The sequence below is a fragment of the Aspergillus mulundensis genome (genome assembly GCF_003369625.1).
Source record: "Aspergillus mulundensis strain DSM 5745 chromosome Unknown scaffold_0, whole genome shotgun sequence".
NCBI classification, from domain to species: Eukaryota; Fungi; Ascomycota; class Eurotiomycetes; order Eurotiales; family Aspergillaceae; genus Aspergillus; species Aspergillus mulundensis.
The window spans coordinates 3,104,463-3,125,286 of record NW_020797888.1 but is presented as its reverse complement, the minus strand read 5'-3'; the positions used below and the strand labels follow the sequence as shown (position 1 = coordinate 3,125,286).

Below are 20,824 nucleotides of genomic sequence, written 5' to 3'. Positions count from 1 at the left end.
TGTTGTTCTGAGTGCTTTGACATTGGTCACCCTTTCCCGAAGACGGTCTTAAATGATATAAAGGATGTGTTACAGCCGCTGAATAAACTCTCAGTTTATCATATAAAATGTCGTGCGATTATCAGGTTCGGTTCGAACAGTGTTGGAGTATGTATCGCAGGCTGTCCGAACGAGAGAGCATGAGCAACAACTACAGGCTCTTACCATGCTGGCCTCCGGAGGGGCTCCCAGCAGGGCGAGCCGCGCCACCCAAAGCGTAGGCAGGTAGCGAAGATCGGCCAGCGTAGGCTGGCCAGTGGAGGGCAAGGAAGCTCGTCACGTATCCTCAGCTTAACTGAGTCCGAGCCCCTCCAGCCCCAAACATCCACATATCCTATTCGCAGGATCCCACTTCCTCCTAATCTCTGTCAACCGCGTCCGCTGTTCTTTCCCCCAATACTCCGCGCGCCGCGACCGGAAATCCAACTCGCCCAGGTACGAGCCAACAGACTGCGCACCAACCGACTCCATAATCTCATCGACCCACGCTCGAGATCTCGAATCCCCACTCTCATCTTCCCAAACGGCATAGACTGCGAAGTAGTGATCAGAATGCAGACTCAGCGCCATATCCGGCAAGCCTCTTCGACTAAGCGGGATCATAGAGCTCCAAAGCGCGAGCGATTTCCGAGTCGGTAAGGTGGTGAAGGCGGGTTGGAGAATGGCTGCGACATCGACGTCGTTGCGGACAAAAGCGTTGTCGACGTACCAGCGGTGGCCAGTAGGGTAGGCTTTCGCTTTGAACTCGAACTGTTCGGCCAGGTTGGTTTCCTGGCAGAACCAGTGAGATACTGCGCCATCTGGGTGGGAATTCTCCACGCCTTGGAGGAGGGTCTTTATGGGATCTTCGTCATCACCGAATGCGAGAAGTGCGATTGTAATGCAGGGGGTCTCGATTCCGGTTTGATAGCTCCCGATAGCCACGATCTCGATACTATGCTCGAATGTTGCGGCGATCTGCCATTGTCAGCATGAACCAGCGTAGAGACGCACAGAGGGAGATGTGCGCACTCCTAAGGCCCAGTTGAAAACCGTCGAATAATGCTCAACACTATAGATATACCCAGATGACCGCATAATACCAGGCGCAGGGAATGTGCGCAGATAGAAGCGCGTAACAATCCCTGGAAAAGCCGGTCCTCCGCCTCGCGCAGCCCAAAAGAGATCACTGTTCTGGTGGGCATCGGCTCTCTTTCGTTCTCCCGCGGCAGTAACCACGTCGACGGCAACTATATGCTCACATGCCCATCCCAGGTTCTATGGAACCACGGATGCCGAGTTAGCGAGTATGTCCATAGAAGACGACGCAGGCACTCACAGGCTGGTTCCAGCCCATCCCACCACCAAGCAAATACCCTCCAACCCCAACATCCGGACAATGCCCGACAGGAAAGAAGCGTCCTCTCGCTAAGAGGAAATCATGCAGTTCCCGCCCGGTAACACTAGGTGAGACGCAGGCGACGTCGTTCTCGTCAAGGCCGCATTCCCGGTAATCACCGAGATCAAGCAGAATGGCGTGGCTTCGCACGCTCCAGGCGGCATAGCTGTGGCCTCCGGCGCGGACGGAGATGCGGCAGTTCTTGGAGATCGCGAGGTTAACTGCGTCGACGACGTCTTGCTCGCGACGAGCAGAGGCGATGGCAAGCGGGAATCTGGCGGGGATGTCGGTGTTGAAGAGTCGCTTTGTTCGCTCCTGCTCGTAGTTCTCTTTGCTTGGGCCGTTGCGCCAGACGATTTCCATATTTGGGAGATAAAAGGGGATGTTTTTGTTGGATGTGATGGAGGGATTTGTCTGACGTGAGGGGTACCGTAGGTAGTCTCCAAGCAATCAGGTGACTTGCTTGGTACGTATAGAGAGTAGGAGAAGAATAAAACGCCAGCTATATAACCCGAACTACTCCTAATGACATTTGTACGTACCTCCTGATGCGTATACGATGCTGTCGATTAATCTCAAATACTTCTTTACTAAGTCGTGCTTGTCTGGCTATACCTAAGTTCCTAGGGTCCTGGCTCTAGCGTTCGATCAACACATTTATGCCCAGATGAGAGCCTTCCGACACCAAAGCTCAAGGGATAACTGTAAAGGTTCCCCTCGCCCTGAGATCCCTGCTCGAGAATCCAACTGAAGCCTTCACCTCTCCTTGGGGAATGGTCCATTCCTGGTTGATCACGTCCCAATGACTGAGGTCCCTCCTGTTTAAAGCGAAAGTAACTGTTTTCGACCCCCCAGGGTCAAGGCGCACTTTCTCAAAGCCGCGCAGGATGTTTGTTGCTTCGACATACTCTCCCTGATTTTCATGAGGAGGAAGCGTCAGGTAGAGCTGAGGCACTGCGGCGCCGGCCACCTCTCCAGTATTCTGGACCGTAGCTTGGATTTCGTACAAGGTATCCCAGAGGCTTGGGTTTCCACCAGGTGCGATAGGGGCAGAAGGCGGAAAGGGGGAAATCGTCCCGTTTGTAGAAAGAGGCGTTATGGTGAGTTTCCTGCTCATGTTGAATGTTGTGTAGGAGAGACCGTACCCGAACTCGTACTGCACGGATTTGTTGTAATGGTTGAAATGGCCTGATATGATCCCAACAGTCAGTTCCAAGGGCTTGAAGTAGGTTGGGGGTGTGTATACGCACGATAATCAATCAACGCCCCCTCCTTGAAATCCGACTGCCACGCTGTCGGGTCATTTGTTTTCAGCAACTCAGTAGAGTTTGTGATAGGGGCGAAGTCATAGTCCCACTCGTTCTTGGCAATGGTATATGGCAGACGTCCGGACGGATTAACATCGCCCCAAAGGACATCGACGATGCTATTGCCTGCCTCCTGGCCAGGTAGATGCGCTGCGAGGATAGCAGTCACGTTGGGATGGTCAGCCCAGGGCATGGTGTTCACGCCGGCGGAGTGCAGAACGACGACGGTGTTGGCACAGGTAGACGCAATCTTTTCAACCACTTCATCGCCGTTCCAATCCGAAGCCAGCGTTGTGCGGTCTTCGCTTTCCGTTGCCCACGACTTGAGGAAGACGAGGCATACGTCTGAAGACCAGGGAACCAGGGCTTTGAGGCTAATTAAATCTTGATTAGTCGATGGACACTTTTTCTTTATACTTTTGCGTAAAAATAAGAACTTACTATGGGCTATCCTCCTCCAGGATTGCAGTGTTATTCAGCACATACTGCACTAGCGCGTCTTTGGTATAGCCGACACGCAGTTTGATTGCGTCAAGCGGACTGACGGCGTAAGAGAATAGACCTGAGCCTGACCCTCCGCCCGTCGCCATGACGCCGTACTCGTAGTTGCCCACGCCATTGAACCACCAGACAGACATGCCATTAGTAAAGTCGCCGGCATCGTTCCCGAATACTGCAACCCGCTTTGGGTCTTTAAGGGGTAGTGCTCCGTGCTTGTTTTTCAAGAGGACGGTTGCTTCTGCTGCTGATCTGCGGATGGAGGCGCCGTGGTTGCCGCGGACGTCGATGTTGGGCTCGGCGCCGAACGTGTAGTTGAACTGGCCTTCGTACTCATCGGCTGCAATCACTTCGGTTAGGACTCGACGAGCATCTGATGACAGAGACACTCACGCGTAGAAAAAAGGACCGAGTTGAGCTCCTTCATACTAGGGTCAATAGGCGGGAAGTCCTGGTCTTGCTTGAGATGAAAGTAGGGCGCCATGACACGGCGAAGCATGTCATCAAGACGATCAGATGAGACTGAGCCATTGTTCACTGCATTAGTTAGGTTCTGGTGAAAGAAAAGCGGATAGTCTGGAGTCCCAGGCATATCCATATCCTCGCCGGAGTTGACGGCCGTGACGCCGCTGTGGGTCGCGCCCCAGTCGGACATAACATAGCCCTGGAAGCCAAAGTCGATTTTCAAAATGCCGTTTAGAGCCTTGCTGTTTTGGCAGCCGTATGTTTGGTTCAAGCGGTTGTAGCTGCACATTACCTAAAGGAAACAGTCAGTTAGCGCATCGGTAACCGGGTAATGCATGCATTGGATTGTTAGACCTACACTCCCGACGCCGGCCCTAACAGCCTGCTGAAACGGCCATAGGTACAGCTCATGCATTGTCCGGTCATCAATGTTCGACGAAACACTGTCAATCTTAGTTCCGTCTTCATTTTCACTCGGCTGCCTCTGAGTCTCCTGCTCATTCCCAATAAAATGCTTAGCACAGGCCTGGACTCCTCCATCTTGGATACCCTCAATTGTCTGCGTAAACAGTTCGCCTGTTAAATATGGATCAGGCGAGAATCCCTCGAAGTTTCTACCTCCAAGCGGTGATCTGCCTAAAGGCCCAGCCACAGGCCCAAGAAGAACATGTGCTCCTTTGGCTTTAAACTCGGCTGCCATCTGGCTTCCTCGCTCGTATGCAACATCTTTATCCCAGGACGCAGCGATACTAACGCCAGCGGGAAACACCGAGGAATAACTGCCTTGTTCGAGCCCCAATGGGCCATTTTGGATGCAGAGGCCCGTAAAGTTGAGCCGCGGAATGGGCGCAATATTACCGACGCAGGGACCATGCACTCCACTGACCATCAACACCTTCTCCCCGAGAGTAAGTTCCGAGACAAAGTCAGATGCTAAACCAAACGCTTCTTCCCAACCGCGGCCATCTGCAGAAGCTATTGCGTGGTTAGGTAGGTACTTCCAGGCGCTGAAGAGTGGAGGCAAGGTAATTTGACTTACGATGCGGGATCTCATCAGCCGTTGGACTGTGCAAGTAGTCATCGTGATTCCAAGCCAGTGAGTTTGTGATAGAAAGGGACACAAGCGCGACCAAAGCTGAGGGCTTGCTGAGAACCATCTCGCTGTTGACTTGATCGAGCAAATTGGGAGCAAGGAGCATGGTGAGAGTCTATCTTTTATAGACCTTCCGCTCAATGCCAGTTTGACATCATTGTACTAAATTCCCTTGCGGGCCGGTACAACTTCGGCAACCTATCACTTTGGGATGGTAAATGGAATACTTCGGAGTAGATGACTGGGTCTCCCTAGCAGCAGACTATAGGAAGTGCAACGGGCCACGGTCCACGACATACCTTGCTTCCCCACAGAACCTTTCCCCAAACCCCATTTTTACCTTTTCTCCAAGTTGTGGAGCCAAGAGTCCGTCATACGTCCTTCTCCAAGGTTCTCGCGAAGAAGTATTGATGGAGTGCATACAGGCTTGTATGATTCTGGGTAGCATTCTCTGAAACCAGCTATTTCTGGGTGACATGCTTACCCGGGTAGGCACTAGACCTTCTCTCAGGCACGGAAATATTGCTGGGACAGGTTTACTTACCCACTGGCAACCCTAGATCATGAACTTTGACCACATAAGCTCATCGGCCATTGAAGCCACAAAAGGCTTCGCGAGCGCGAGCTCGGAGATTCACCGATAGTCTTTTCGCATTCCTTACTCCAAGTCGCGCTGCCCTTTGACGATCTTCACTGACGATGATGATGCCACAGTCCCGCTTGCTGGCTTGTATACCCAATTAGGAAAATAAACCAGCACTGAGGCCTGTCTCGGTGGAGCAGCACTAACCAAGATGAATTCTTGCAACCGCGCTTGAGTGGGAGAACCGGACTATGGCTGGGCCCTGTGCTATCTCCTGGCGCGGTTGAAGCTGAATATTTTCCAGAGGCTCGGGCCTACCAAGCTGAGCATAATAGACGAGCTAGAACATGTCCGACGACAGCGCAGGAGGACCAGGGCGGAAAAGAGCAAGATTTCGACCACAATTTGACACAGGAGAGCCAAGATGATTCAGACTGGCGCATGTCGGTAAATCCGGTGCCACTGAGAAAGACAAGTCGGTAAGCCGTGAGTCCAATATTTCTTGAGGTTGAGAAAACTGAGATAGGCATGGATATACTGGCAAATCGTCCAGCTTATCAGCATCTTCGTGGACAGGGGGACAGACAAAGGCGACTAGTTTACCTGAGAAGAAGCGATTGGGATCAAGAATCACGATTTGTGTTGATGGGCGATGCTGCCGTAGGCATCTGGAGAAAAGAAAAGCGGTGGCCCATGCACACAACGGGGCTCTTGGTTTGCAAAAGAAAAAGTTACACCTTTAATACTCATTCTATGAGGCCCTTTATATACCGTACTAACTAGTAAAGCTATTACATAAATACTATAAAAAAATAAAAAAAAGTCAGTTATTTTTTAAAAGCTAAAGCTACTTAGGGGTTTATATAAATATTTTAAGCCTTTAAAAACTTTTTAAAAATTAATTTTTTTGCTAAAAAAGTAAGGCTTTACTTATTTTATTATTTTACCTTATTTTATTATACTAACACGGCATGTAAAGGTATTAATAAATAAAAACTTTATTAAATTTTATTTTAATTAATACACCCTTTTAATATTTATTAAATACTTAAAATAAGGCTAAAAATATTTACTAAATTAAGTATTTTAATAAATTTATAATATTATTATTTAATAAAAGGCTTAATAAGGCTATTTATAATTATTTAATTAATAAAAGTTTATTTAATTTCAAAGTTTTTATACTAAACTTTTTATTAAAGCTATAGGTTATAAATATTAATATACTAAAATTTTAATTATAGCTAAATATTAAAATTAATAAGAAATATTAATAATTTATTTATTATTATATGATCTTAAAGAATAATATTAAAAATTAAATTATTTTGAATTAAAAACCTAGTATTATTAATAAATTATTTTAAAAACTTTAAATAAAGCTAGTAATTTTATTTTAATTATTAAAGTTATAATTAAATACTACTTTATAACTTTTCATTTAATTAAATTATTATATAACTTGTAAATATAGCCTATATTAAAAAAGTAATTAAATTAATTAATAAAAGCTATATTAAAATAGGCCTTATAAAAGTTATTATTTAAACTAAAGTATTTAAAAGCTATAAAGCATGTGTTATAAAAATAAGAAATAAGTTAATTTATTATATATTAATAATAATCTATTAAATTAACTAGGTATTTCAATAGTTAACTAATAATATAAAAAATATTTAAATAAGTAAAAATACTTATATATTTAATTAAGCTAACTTTAGACCTTATTTTCTTAATTTATTAAGGTATAGTAGTATTAAAGTTTAAATAAAGCTTATTAAAAAGGTTTTTTTAAAAATTAAATTATTATATTTAAGTAAAATTAATTTATAATTACTTTAATATAAAAGTCTTAGTATAACTAAATCTTGCGTTTTTCCCTATTCTAAAAAAATTTAAATTTTTAAAAACTATTTTACTTTATTAAGATACTAGAGCTTGTACTTTATTACTAGTTTTTTTAAAAAATAATTATAGTAGCTAACCCCTTTTTATAAAAAAATTTATAATAAAAATATTATTTATATAAATAAATAAAAATATACACTTACTAATATAAAGGCATTTCTTTTTAAAAACTATAATAAATTTAAATTTTTATAATATTATAGCTAAATTAAGATATTAAAGGTATAAAAACTTTTAAAGTTTATACATAATTTTAAAAACTTTTAATAGCTTACCCTATTACCTATAATTATTTAAAAAGTAAAAATATATTACTTTTTTGAAAATAGTATTAAAAAACATGTTAATAATATTTTTTAATTAAAATTAAAATTAAAAGTAATTATAAGTATTATAAGGGCTTAGAAATCCCTTGCTAAAATAATTATTACTTAATTTTCTTTAAAAAAAGATTTTAGTTTTGAATCTTTATGTATATAAATTTAAGCTTTAGCCTTAATAAAGTAGTTATTTATATTAAATTTATAGGTAAAAACCTATAATGAAAAAAATTAGCTTATTTTTTTATTTTTTTATTTACCACCTTTTATGCTTTTATTTAAAAAAAAAAGCTTTGAATTTAAAATTCAAAGCCTTTAAAAACTTATTATAAAATAAATAATTTTTAAAATTACTTTAATACTTAAAGAAAGTAAATTATTTTAATAAAGGTGTTTTTTATAGGGTTTTAATAAAAAGTAAAAAAAGTAAATTAAATATAATTAACGTTAAGTAAATTATTTAAAAAAGCTATAGCTTTATTTTTATTTAAATTATACTTATAATGATTAATATTATATTATTTAAACTTGCGCCTGGTTATTAGTAACCTAAAAAAAGTTTTTTTATTAAAATTATTAAGTTTTTTTACCCCCTAAGCGCGCTAAGCTTAAAGGCTAAAAGAAAATTAGGCATGCTTATTCATTTTTTTAAATAATTACTTACTAGCTAAATTAAATAAAAAATATCAAGGTGCTTAGAAAATTAAAATTTATTATTAAAATTTTTTAATTTTCAATAAGCTTTTAAAGCTATTTATAAAGCCAAGTTTTATATAAGGCTTTTATAATAATAAGGTTTAAAAATTAGCTTTAAAGTTAGTAAGTATAAAAACCTATTTAATTAATTAAAGGTCCCCTTTTTACTAGTAATATTTTTAATTTTACTAGTAGTATTTTAGGCCTTATTTTTTATATTTATTACTACCCTTAATACCTTTTTTTTAAAAAAAAAATCTTTACCACCTGTGGCCTATTTTTATTTAAAATACCCTTTTTTATTTATTTAAAGAATTTACTAAAGTCAAGGTTAAGGTTAATTTTCTTTAAATTTATAGTTTTAAAAAATATTAAGAACTTAGGCTGGAGGCTTTAATAACTTAATTTTAATATGAATAAAAAAAAGGTTTTTTAAATTATATAATTTAAACATATTAAAAATAAGATTTTTATAGGCACGTATAAGCTATTTTTTTAAAAAAACTAGATTTACTAAATATTTAAGATAATATAACCTAGTAAGTATTTTAATAAAGCCTTAAATTTATTTTATAAAAAAATTTTACCTAGGCCTGTTTAACCCAGGTAAAATAACTTAGTATTTAAATATTAAAAATATAGGGTTTTTTATTAGTAAAAGCTTTTTATAATATTTTTTATTTTAATAACTTAATAAAAATTTAATTATTAATATAAACTATAGCCTGTATAACCTAGGCTAAATATTAAAAAACATTTATAAAAAAATATTATTTTTACTTTTTTAATTAATATTTTATTAAAGCGTTTGGCTATATTATTTTAAAAAAAAGTATAAAAAGTAAACTAGTTTTAAAGTATACCTTAAAATATAATAAAATTAAGAATATTATTATTAAGTATAAGCTTATAATTACTTAAAAAAACCTTAAAAGTAATATTAAATTAAGTTTAAATAAGTTTAGTATATTACTTAATAATATTTTTATACCTACTTTTTTTTAAATAAACATAGGCCTAGTAAAACTTAGCATTTTTATTATAAAAATATATTACCTACTTTTTTTTATTTATTACTTTTTTTATAAAAATAAAATTAAAGTAAACTTAATTAAATAATATAATAGCGGGATTTTTAGGCCTTTTAAATATTTATTAAAAAACCTATTTATATTTATAATTATTATATTACTTAAGTAGTTAAAAACTAATAATTTACACTTTTTTAATTATAATAAGTAAATATTAAAGTATTTTATTATTAATATAGCCTAGGCGCTGGTAAAAAGTTTTAAAATTTTTTTAATATAAATTTTTTAAGTTAAGGTTTTAACTTTTTATTAAGTTAAGGTATTAGCCTTTTTTTACTTTAAGCTTTTTTTAAACTTAATTATTTAAAGGCTAAATAAGTAATTTTTAAAGTAAAATACTGGTTTACTATTCTTGGTCATTAAAGTATTAAAATCCTAAAAATATTTAGCCTTTTTAAAAGGCCTAGTTATTAAAATATTAATATAAAAGCTAGGTATAAAGGCCACCTTATTAAAAGTAAAAGGTATTATTTTATTATTTATAATTTTAAAATAAAAAAGTACTAATTCTATACCTTAAATAATAATAGTTATATTTTTTACTTAAATATTACCTTTTTTTTGATTAATTAAAAAAGGTAAAATAGCTAAAATTATTATAAATATAAATAAAGGCACTAGTATTAAAAATTACTAGTAAATATGGCTTGCTTTTAAAAACCTTATAGTATTAAAAGTAATTATTAAAAAAGTAGTATAAATATTTGCTAGCCTTTTAATTTTACTTACATTTATAAAAAAAATATATATAAATTATTTAGTTTTTCGCTGCAGTTAAGTTTTTATTTTTTTGTTTAAATAATATAATATATTTTTAATAATATTTAAAGGTTATTATAATATATAAAAATACCTTTAAAGTTATTAATAATAATATACTTACTTACTTTATTAATATTAATATTTACTATGTAAATAATAATATATACCTTTTTAAAAAATATTATATTAAAAATATTTTAAACTAATTTAGCCTAATAAAACTATAAAAACTTTATAACTTTATATAACTTTAAAGTTAAATTATAAAAGTTTAATCAAGGCTTTAATAAAAAAGATTTTTTTATATTTAAAATATATTAATATTTTTATTTAAATTTTTCTTAATATAAGTTATTTTAAAGCAAGCTAATTTATATAATAACTTTTATTAATAATATTATTAAGGCTTAATATATAAAGGCTTAATATTAACATGTTAATAATACTTTAAGACCTCTGCCTTAATATAGGCATTTTCTTTTAAAAAAATATTATTATAAAGGTTTTTATATATATTATGCAAAAAATAATTAAAATAATAAATTTTTATTTACTAAAGTATTTTAATAAATTAATTAAGTATTATATAAGCACTTATAAGCGAAGCCTTAAACTTTTTTATATTTATTAAATTTAAAAAGTGCTTTATAATAACTAAAGCCTTAGCCTTAAAAAAATTTATAATTAATAGTTTTTAGTTTTAAAATCTTAACTTTTTATATATTTTTAACACCCTTATATTTATTTTTTACTAAAAAAATAATAAAAAAAGGCCTTGGGGGGCTTTAAATTAATTAAAAAATTTTATTAAGTAAGATTTATTTAAATTTAAATATATAATTTAATTAATTAAAAAGGGGGGTAAAAAAGGCGTTAAGGTTTTTTATTAAAATAAGTATTTATAGTTAAGCATAGCGTAGTAAAAAAAAGTAAGAATTTATATTTTAAATAATATATTTTTATTAGTTAATATACATAGCTACTTAAAAGTTAAAACTTGCCTGTATTTAGTTAAGTTTAAAATATTAATTTTTATATAAAAAATTGAAATTTAAAAATATTAATTAATAATATTAATATATATTAAGTTTTTAAGTTTTTTACTAGGCAGAATTAAAAGGCGGAACCTAAATAAGCTTAGTAATAGCCTTTTGACTTACTAGTATTAAAGCAGCTAGCTCCCGCGCCAGCGCGGCCAGAGGGCGCTAATTACTGTGAAAATAGGAAAGTTACCATAAGAATAGTAATTCTCTAAAATTAAAGTATATTTTTTAAATAGTTATAACTTAAAAACTTTTTTAATTATAATTATTTTTTATTAAAGTTAATATTTTATACCTTACTCCAATATAAATACTTTTTATTAAATTAATATTTATTTCTATAAATAACTAAGGTACAGTTACCTTATCAAAAATTTTAGAATTTTATACTTGCATAAAGTATATAATAATTAAACATTATTTCATTTATAAAAAAAAATTGCTATTAGTAATATCAAATTTATTTATATTAAAATTAAAAAATAAATTCTAAATAGCCTTACTAAGCCCCTTAAATAAATATATATTTTTTTATTTTATTAAGTAGCTTAATATAAAATATTTTAATAAAAAGGGTTTTTTTTAAATAACTATAAATTTTTTTAATTTTAATTATTATTTTATTTTATATATAAGGGTAGCTTAATATAATATATTATTTATTTTTTATTATTTTATATTTTATTATTTACTTTTTATTTAAAAAAATATATTTAGTTTATTTTTTAGTACGGCTTTTAATAAAGGGGGTATTAAAATATAATATACTACTTGCCTTATTATAGCCCTTGCCTATTAGCTTAGTTAGCCATACTAAGTATAGTTTTACTATTGTGGCCTAGTTAAATACAATCTCCAAGTTTTCATCTCTTGCCGCCCGCCGTAGTCGACAAACTTCGCCCAGGCCTTGATGGTTGGGATTGCGCGATAATTGTCAATGCGCACCATTTCTTTCGCGATGTACGCCGGCAGGGCCCGCTTCCCCGACGCGGCATTGTCCATGGTGCCCGTGCTGGCCATCTTGTTGAACGCATCTTTGAAGTCATTGTTGTGAACATCACCCTTTGTTACAGTCAGTCAGTATATCCTGACTAGATGTCGGCCAGGGACACTTACGTGTTCGGCGATGTCGGTCACATCTACCAAGAGAAACCCATCAGTAATGGAGGTCAAGCTATGACAGATGAGGAGACTTACCATCATGCATAAAGGCGAGCTCATTCGCGAAAGCCACGATGCTGAGCCTCTCCGGCAAACATTCAGGTATGGCCAGAGAGATAAGGTTGAGTATGTTGCCCAAAGTGCCCTTGAATGCTCCCAAAGGGCCCACAGATTGCCTCCAGTGCTCCTGGCATTTCAAACAACCGATATCCTCGAGCTCAGCGTTCTTATGATATCTGACGTCGAACTCGTCACACAGGAGCCCACGAGTGTCGTAGCTGCTGGGGTCGACAACCGTGGAGAACTTGTACTCCATGTTGTAGTTGGGTCACAGTGAACGCTACCAGGAAATATAAGAGAATGAGGCAAACGTGCACGAGAAGAGAGTAGGCAAGGGATGGCTGAGATGAACTCGATGAAATATGAGCCATATCAAAAATCCTGGGCGAAGGGAACTTGAGAACCATGATGTATTTATGGCTCCTGGTCCTACCTGGCGAAGAGTCTCCGGCTAAAGCCCCATGGATGGTCCGACCGGTCCACATGGCAGGGATCCCAAGAACTTTACGCCCAACGACCATCACCCTGCCAAACCGCTCGCAACTGAAAGGCGGCCCGGATCGAACTGCATCCAATAATCGTTCCAGATCGGATGGGTTGTGCTTCAGAACTGGGTCAGTATAGACCCCGTCCAATAATGGCAATCTCGTTTTATCTCAAATTGGTCCTAAAATCATTCAAGTCATTAGCTATCGCGGTGCGAGATTTCTCGGAGTGTCTCGGAATGACGGACTGATCTCGTGTAATATTGCGACCAATGTCTATCCCGGTGCCAGAATACTTGTGATACGAGTCGGGCCAGTATCGAATCTTTCCTCTCCAACAAGCATAGTGGCGGATCGTCCGGGATTTTAAATCGGGCCGGTGGAGAATCTTGGGTGCATCATATATTGGGGCTCCAAAGTGAGTGGGATTAGCCGACGCAGCTTGACGATTGGACACTGGGACATAGCGCCGGAATATCCGAAAGTGTATCCCTGCTTAGGATACTGAAGAATTCATGAATCCTGGCCAGGGGAAGATTGGCGGAAGTGCTGCCATCCTGATACTCAGAATAAGCGGAGGGGCCGCCCTATCGAACTTGCCGCACTGTCACAGGAGAGGCCCTGTGAGGAGAGATGTGTATACCTAATTCGAGACCGACGTGCTGTACTCTAAGTGGCCTGCAAACAGGTGGGACCGATCGCCGAATATGCATAGCTCTTACATCCTTCATTCTTGATGTACACGACAGGTCTCGTGAGGGAGCTATGAAGCTGACTGGGCCTGACATGCAGCACTTTAAAGGTTGTAAAAATTGTAGCTCCTGTCCAAGAGTCACTAGCATGAAGTTCGTGGCTCCCAATACTATCCGCGTGATCGTCGTACATGAACAGCGCCTGGATGATTCGGGGTGGGGATGTGCAGTGCCCTCTCCCAAATGTCTGCAAACAGGTGGGACCGAGAGAAAAGTGCGGAAGGGATGGATTATATCACAAAGAGACCAATCAAGCGTTGTGAGCCTCTGGCACATCCCGCGACGCCGGAGGGCGGGCCAAGTAAGGTTGGCGTGGGAAAGAGCTGGCCAGGGGAGGGAGCACAGCATCAGCACCGAGATGATGTGTCGAGAGATCTGCACGTCCTTTGCCCAAGCAAAAGACTAGCGCTATCACTGAAGATAGATTGGCAGTACGACGGACGAGATGGCGATGAAAGGAGTATCTCGTTTGCCGGCCCAGCTGACAGCGGTGGAAAGTAACACCGGCATGTCCGCGAGCCCGGGCTTCTCCTCCTTCCTTCCTTCCTTGCAGCGGTGATTAAATTGTCTGTTGGCCCTGTCACCCATCCAAGCATCTCCCACCAGCTGCTTCATTTGCCCAAATCTTCTGAACCGTGTTCCTCGCCCTCGCCCTGACCCCTGAGCAGACATGGAGGGCTCTGTTCATGGCCTGAGGCGAACAGACTATCTTGTTCTCCTTCACACTTACTATGAAGTCTATGGAGTGTACGCGCTTCTCTTGGCAGTCTTCACAGTCTACAGCATCTCGCTTGTCATATATCGCCTTTACTTCCACCCGCTAGCTCGCTTCCCAGGCCCAAAGCTTGCTGCTGTTACCGGCTGGTATGAGTTCTACCACGATTGCGTGAGAGGAGGACAGTATCTCTACGAGATCGATTCTATGCACCAGAAGTATGGTACGATTGATCCGCTATCCTTGACCTCATTCTAGAAATCTAAGATCTCAATCGTCTAGGTCCCATTATCGCATTAACCCCCACGAACTCGTCGTGAATGAGTTGCCTCCAACACCCGTCGCAGAGAGAAATGGAGCAGCCTGGAAAGCTTCGGACTTCGCGGTTAGCCTTCCTTACTTCGCCTGAGATCAATATGGTTAATCCTTCATGCACAGGCTCGTTGGCCTTTACCCGGGACCATGATCTGCATCGTATGCGCCGAAAGCGCTATGAGCCCTTCTTCTCGCGCCTTAGCGTCAGCCGGATTGAGCCGAAGCGGCTCGAAGCAGCTAGCAAGACAGGGCGGGTCCTCGACCTTGAGCATGCTACAATGGCATATACTGGGGATATTTATTACGACTCTTTGCTAGGAGAAATCGCCAGAAATGATTAGACGCCCTCAGTTTGCCAAAGACTGGTCAGTTACATCAACCCTTACGCGATATATACCAAAGGCCTCATCAAACCCCACAGGTATGAGATACTCCATTCTATAATTCGGCACGCGCACATCTTCGTACATGTTCCTCAGCTGCTTTAGTAAGTGCACATTCCATCGGAACGGTATATGGCTCTTAACTTTCAACAGCATTGCGCGATTGTTCCCCGCATCTGCCCTTAAACCCTTGATTCCTTCAGCCGGAGCCTTCAACAGTTTCCTCGAGGTACGTCCTGGTCAATCTTGACTTCTGCCCCGACACGCTGACCGAGCCAGTTCTCAACCGACCACATCAACGACGCGAAGCGCGAATCGCTTAGCGCTGACAAGCTGGAGCAGAACATCAAAAGCTCCGTGTTCCGATACGTCCTATCAACAGATATGCCCGAGGCTGAACGTGATACTGAAAGGCTGGCGAGAGAGGCTGCCCTGCTTTTCGGCGCAGGCAGCGTGACTACTGGTCGGTTCTTTGCCGTGACCATCTATTATACCCTTAAAAACAACAAGATCAGAGACCGCATCTCTTCCGAGTTGAAAGATGTCATGGCAGGGTATCCCTCCACTTTGCCGAGCTGGCAGGAGCTGGACAGGCTACCGTATATGCATGCTACGGTGAAAGAGGGTCTCCGGTACGTTTGCTCTTTCTCCTAGGTCACAGGTTGTTTCTCATACCAGTTCTCTTTTAGACTCAGCTACGGTGTAATGCGTCATCTCTCCCGCATCTCTCCCGACACTGCTCTCCAGTACAAACAATGGACGATACCACCCGGCACCCCGGTCGGTATGTCATCATACAGCATGCACACAGATCCAGAGGTCTTCCCCGAGCCCTTCAAATTCATGCCTGAGCGCTGACTCGGCAATTATAACCCCAAGTCTCAAGATGAACAGGAACTGGGTCCCTTTCACTCGGGGCTCCAGGAACTGTCTGGGCATGAAGTAAGAATCTACGCCTTGCCGAAAATTGTGGAATCGCGCGGCTAACGCAATCACCAGTCTTGCATACGCTCAGATTTACTGGGCGCTAGCCGTGATATTCAGGCCCGGCGGACCGAAACTCGAGTTGTATGAGACAATGAATCGGACATTCGTCCTGTCCTGGACTTCGTGGGTCCCCTGCCCGCGAAGGGTAGTAGATGGCTCAGGGTTACGGTTGCCTAGCTTTTGTTTTTTCCTTTCGTTTTCATAGCTGTGATAGGACCTCATTTTGCAGGTGGTAATGTCTGGATCGGAGGAGTGCGGGAGTGTACTGTGTACGAGTACTAAATTTTGCCCACCTTGCTTGCATTGCAGTTAGAGTTGGCTACATCGTATCCATAATTGGGCATAATACTTTCATAGTTTTGTTTGGCGCATTGGTTCAGTCTTGTCTCTTGGATTCTTTTCTTTTTCCTCCTTTCAAAACTTGACTTGATGCGCCTACAGACGAACTGACAAACTACCTAGCGTTGTGGACCGATCGATCGATCGCCCGGAAGCTCGGAAGGGAGTCAAAGGACTCGCCAACATTTCAGGCTCAGCTCGGTCTAATTCCGTCACTTGGGACTCACTGGCCGCAGCGACTGGATTCCTGGAGGATTCTGAAGAGTCGCCACCAGCGCTCAGACGGGCGCTATCGAACGTTATCCGTGGATGCAAAACAAGCCATATGCAGCGCCATTTTTCAGGTGCTTGCCCAGTCGCTACTGTGCATGAAGAATCCCGTGAGATCGTACAGAACAAGCAATACTTGCTTCAGCCCGCTTCCTCCTCACTCGCCAGTGGCATGGGACGTGCCTGCATGCAAGATTGACAAATCACACAATGTCCTTGTCCCCGAATTATTGCACCTTACCAGGTTGCACTGCAGTTGGCACCTGTCAGATGTTATCGGTCAGACTCAGTTGGCGCGGCACTGCCCTGAGACTGGGCACAGCGACTCGTATCTGCAGGTTCCAAGGGGACGGATTTCGATTGTCGCCCCGACGCCCGGGGTACCCATGGACCCCGACGTCGTACCTACAGAAGACCTCCCAGTTTTTCAATCTCCAGGTACGTGCAGTCGGGTACCTTGGAACCTCCCTGAATTCCAGCTCACCTTAACTTAGTCTTGCGCAGTGCAGTTGGCTGATTGATTGGCTTAGAACCGGAACCTTGAAATCGCTCTAATCCCATCTGGCATTCACCCGCTGCGTGTGCTCGGGCTGCTATCAAATCCCTCCGAACATGTATCTTTAGTGGTAGGTGGCTGGCTGGGCTGAGCTCCCGCCTGCAAGCTAAGCCCTGCAAGAATGCGATGGAATTGCTTGTTTTTTTTTTTTTTCCTTGACCCAAGTTGCTGCAGGAATTGGTCTGCTACTCGAGGTTCCTACCCACGTAGCTGCCAGCGGTTCGCGGGGACACCTGCGGGAGCTTTGCGCGAGAGCTAACTAACCTAATCCCCACCTTTATTTTCTACTCGAGATGCCTCCAACACGAGGAGAAGATACCATAATATCTAACTCCATGCTGGTTTGAGACTTACCTGGTCTGACTGTCGTTTGGTAGACAGGCGATGAATTGCCTGGTTATTATTTTTATAATCTGCACCGGAGGGCAGCGTTATATAATGTATTAACACCCTTTTGTAACCAGTACACCCAGCTACCTGTGCTAAGTAAGGGACCTAAAGGGAAATCATTATACTAAGTTTGCGCTGGACGAGTATTAGGAACTTTACGGGAGAAACCCTAAATGTGGTAGCACGACATTAGCCCCTCCTAGGCTAAACTGGAACATACCATATGCATGCTGAAGATATCGCTCGACAATAGCAACGATGTATCGGTTCGTTCCAGATCAGTGGATTACACAGCCCTGCACTGCCCTGCGAGGCATTGTTTCACCAATTTGCTGTGCTGCTCTGTGCCACACTCCGGCTGGAGGGGCGAACCAAAGCTTCGCCCCGCGCTTGCCGCTCATACTACGGTATGGCATACCTAATGCTGTGTTGGTTGTGCTCCGCTCCCCGACAACCTGCAGGACAGATCAATCCGTGGACGCTTCCTGGGGTCCCCGGCACGCCTGAAGGATCGGAAACCTGGTTTCTTCGTAGACATAGGGAACAACTCTGCACGGCTCCCTTCTCGCCTCCTCACATTATGGCTTGGCAACAAACTCCGAAGATGATGAGATGTGGCTGCAGCTGGACTGGAGGTATCCGAGGATTCCGCCGAAGGTCGGCTTCCCTGACTCAAAATTCCTGACTAGATACTGACAATGGCTGGATGATACTGATGTGCTACTAGTTCGTCGCCTCGACTTGGTTTGCTATCAACAATGTTCATCTGCATGGTGTTCTCGCTCCGAACGCGCAGTCTAGGAAAGATAGACTCTCGACTCTCAGCACGCAAGTCGAACCGAGCCAGCGATGATGCAGACCGGTGCGGATCTGCGGCAAGCAATCCAAGTGGCGTTTCTTTCAATCCTCCCGGATTACATTGTGAGACGCCTTACAGCATTGAGACGGGACATGCCCAGGTGGCGTGACGGATTCCAGACAGGATTGCTGCCATCGAGCACGTAATGAATTCTTTCAAGGAGACCACCTACGTTGTTTCCGTCGCGCCAGGCGAGTTCTCCTTCATCTCCTTTTCGCTCCGCAGTCAGCAGATATGTGTCTTGAAGAATGGAAATCCCAGCAAGCGATAAAGGGCCTGATCCGAGCGGCTCATGAGGCGCTCCGTACAGATAGGCAAGCTGTCGCGCAGTTAGTTCTTCTGTGCTAGACTCTAGTATAGCAGAGAGCTGCCGGTACACACGCCCTTCGTTACGCCAGCACTGGGACGCACTGCAACTGGCTTACCCCGCCAGCCCACCTGAATGGCCGCAATGAAGGCTTGAGGCTATAGGTCCGTATTTCCTGATAGAAGAGCGAAGTATCCTGTAGGCCATGAGAGATGATTGCTTCGGCTTGTAATGTTCTATTGGTAAAAAAGTACTCAGTATATAATTAGTAATGAGTTCGGCTGTATGCAAACCTTACCGTAAGCGCTTAGGGCGCGATAACTGCGTGAAGTGACGAAGTCGCGGCTGTAGCATGAATAGGACTAATTATGGAGGCCTTGAACCTCATCTCGTTAACTCAATACCCCACGGGTCGATATGGCTGTCAGTACGAACTGGCTGAGATTAGCCGACGCTGAAGATGTTGGCCTCTTGTGGTTTCGTGAAAGTTGTTAGGTGGTGCAGTGCGTTCGGCTAGCAAGAATATATATAATTGAGATACAAGCGGACTTTCGTAACCTCAGAATCTGTATTCAATAGGAATCGGAGTGTTGCAATGCTAAGGCCGTCAATAGTAGATGAGCGCAGAGTCCAAGACATGTTATATTGCAATGTCTAATATCAATGCGGTCATTTGCTAGAACTGAAGCTGTTGATGATATCCGTTACGCCCGCAAAAGCGAGCTCGTCCATCGTCTCTTGCCATAACCGCTTGGCGATCTTCTCGCCCTCGGGCTTGTACACGAAGGGGGCCATCCTGTAACAGCTGATCAGTAGCTGTTGACGCAAAATATGGTTCGTAGGTATCCAGCGGGGAAAACATACGGCGCAACCTCCCCATCCTCAATATACTGCCCATGGGATTTGGCTCCATGGTTGACGGCCGCATCGACAACCGACCGTGCCCCAACAGACGACGTCCTCGCGAGGAGAAAGTGCATGATCTGCGCGATGTACCCGAGAAAAGAGCCGTTGAACTCGCGGCTCAGTCCAGACTTGCAAAGACCTGGGTTGCTGCAATTGATGACAACGACAGATGCTGGAATACGACTGGCGAGTTCCTTTAAGAAGAGCTGACCGAGTAGCTTTGATGTTGAATACCGGTCGTCAAAGACAAAGTTCTCTGGGCGATCGAAACCTGGGAGGAGAGGCACCGCGTCCTTCTCTTTGAATTTCGCCCACGAAGGCGTGTCGGAGTTGACGAAGGAGAGGCGACCAGGGTCCGTCGGGGTATTTTTCGATTGTAGCACGGGAATAAGTAGGATGATGAGCAGAGAGTTGCCGAGGTGATTGACCTGGATGGTCTCCTCGTGGCCGGTGTTTGGGTCTTGTTTAAAGGTTCTCTTGAGTAGACCGGCGTTGTTGATCACGATGTCAAGCCTCTCGAGTCCCTTAGCGTACTCCACGAAGGTAAGGATAGAGTCGTAACTCGAAAGATCCAGCTTTGTGACTTCGACCTGGCATTTGGTTGATGGTTTTCTCGCAAGTAACTGTCTCTTGGATTCCTCGCCCTTGGATACTGTCCGAACGGCGATAACGAGCTTGCTGAGGCCAAGATCCAGAAGCTGCTGGCAGCACTCGAAGCCGATACCCGTGTTAGAACCTGTAACAATGGCTGTTTTTCCGGCTAGATTCGCGTCGTCAATGGAGGTAATGGGTGGTTCAACGAAGAGCTGGCGCTTGATAAATGCGCCTTGAGTTGCTCTTTTCTGGATTTGCGCAGGGGTGAAATCAGCCATGATTCCTTATGGGCTTCATGGAGGATGAAATCGTGAAACGTCGTGGCAGTGCCTGACATTTGATTTTATATTGTTCATTCGATTTACTCATAGGTACTCCGTACATAGGAATGGCGGAACATAGCTAAACGGTGATAGGCGTTAAGATTATTTCCTAACGCCGCGCCGGGCTCGCACCATAGGATATACTGCCGCGAGACCAAGAGGCCATAGCGTTCGAACCCTGGATTGTGGTGGAAAACGTAATTGGGAATTTTCGCCATATGTGACCGTGTGAGATGTTT

At 41.5% G+C, this 20,824-nt stretch overlaps 5 protein-coding genes across 5 annotated transcripts; 1 reads left to right on the top strand and 4 right to left on the bottom strand.

The window, feature by feature from the left end:
- Positions 1–330: 330 nt before the first annotated feature.
- Positions 331–1,780, bottom strand: DSM5745_00783 (FAD-binding oxidoreductase; the record flags this gene model as incomplete). The annotated part of the gene is made up of 3 exons (XM_026742799.1): positions 331–996; positions 1,051–1,296; positions 1,358–1,780. The coding sequence occupies 3 exons, from the start codon at positions 1,778–1,780 to the stop codon at positions 331–333; spliced, it is 1,335 nt and encodes a 444-aa protein (XP_026608644.1).
- Positions 1,781–2,108: 328 nt separating this feature from the next.
- Positions 2,109–4,886, bottom strand: DSM5745_00782 (beta-glucosidase; the record flags this gene model as incomplete). The annotated part of the gene is made up of 6 exons (XM_026742798.1): positions 2,109–2,605; positions 2,668–3,098; positions 3,166–3,562; positions 3,616–3,979; positions 4,046–4,662; positions 4,727–4,886. 6 exons carry the CDS (start codon positions 4,884–4,886, stop codon positions 2,109–2,111), a joined length of 2,466 nt encoding a protein of 821 aa, XP_026608643.1.
- Positions 4,887–11,962: 7,076 nt separating this feature from the next.
- DSM5745_00781 (uncharacterized protein) lies at positions 11,963–12,660 on the bottom strand (the record flags this gene model as incomplete). Its single annotated transcript, XM_026742797.1, has 4 exons — positions 11,963–11,975; positions 12,034–12,245; positions 12,300–12,322; positions 12,381–12,660. 4 exons carry the CDS (start codon positions 12,658–12,660, stop codon positions 11,963–11,965), a joined length of 528 nt encoding a protein of 175 aa, XP_026608642.1.
- A 1,651-nt stretch (positions 12,661–14,311) lies between these two features.
- Positions 14,312–15,912, top strand: DSM5745_00780 (uncharacterized protein; the record flags this gene model as incomplete). The annotated part of the gene is made up of 6 exons (XM_026742796.1): positions 14,312–14,574; positions 14,639–14,741; positions 14,795–14,874; positions 15,208–15,283; positions 15,334–15,686; positions 15,744–15,912. 6 exons carry the CDS (start codon positions 14,312–14,314, stop codon positions 15,910–15,912), a joined length of 1,044 nt encoding a protein of 347 aa, XP_026608641.1.
- A 3,519-nt stretch (positions 15,913–19,431) lies between these two features.
- On the bottom strand, positions 19,432–20,540 carry DSM5745_00779 (putative Short-chain dehydrogenase family protein; the record flags this gene model as incomplete). Its single annotated transcript, XM_026742795.1, has 2 exons — positions 19,432–19,558; positions 19,627–20,540. 2 exons carry the CDS (start codon positions 20,538–20,540, stop codon positions 19,432–19,434), a joined length of 1,041 nt encoding a protein of 346 aa, XP_026608640.1.
- Positions 20,541–20,824: the final 284 nt, after the last annotated feature.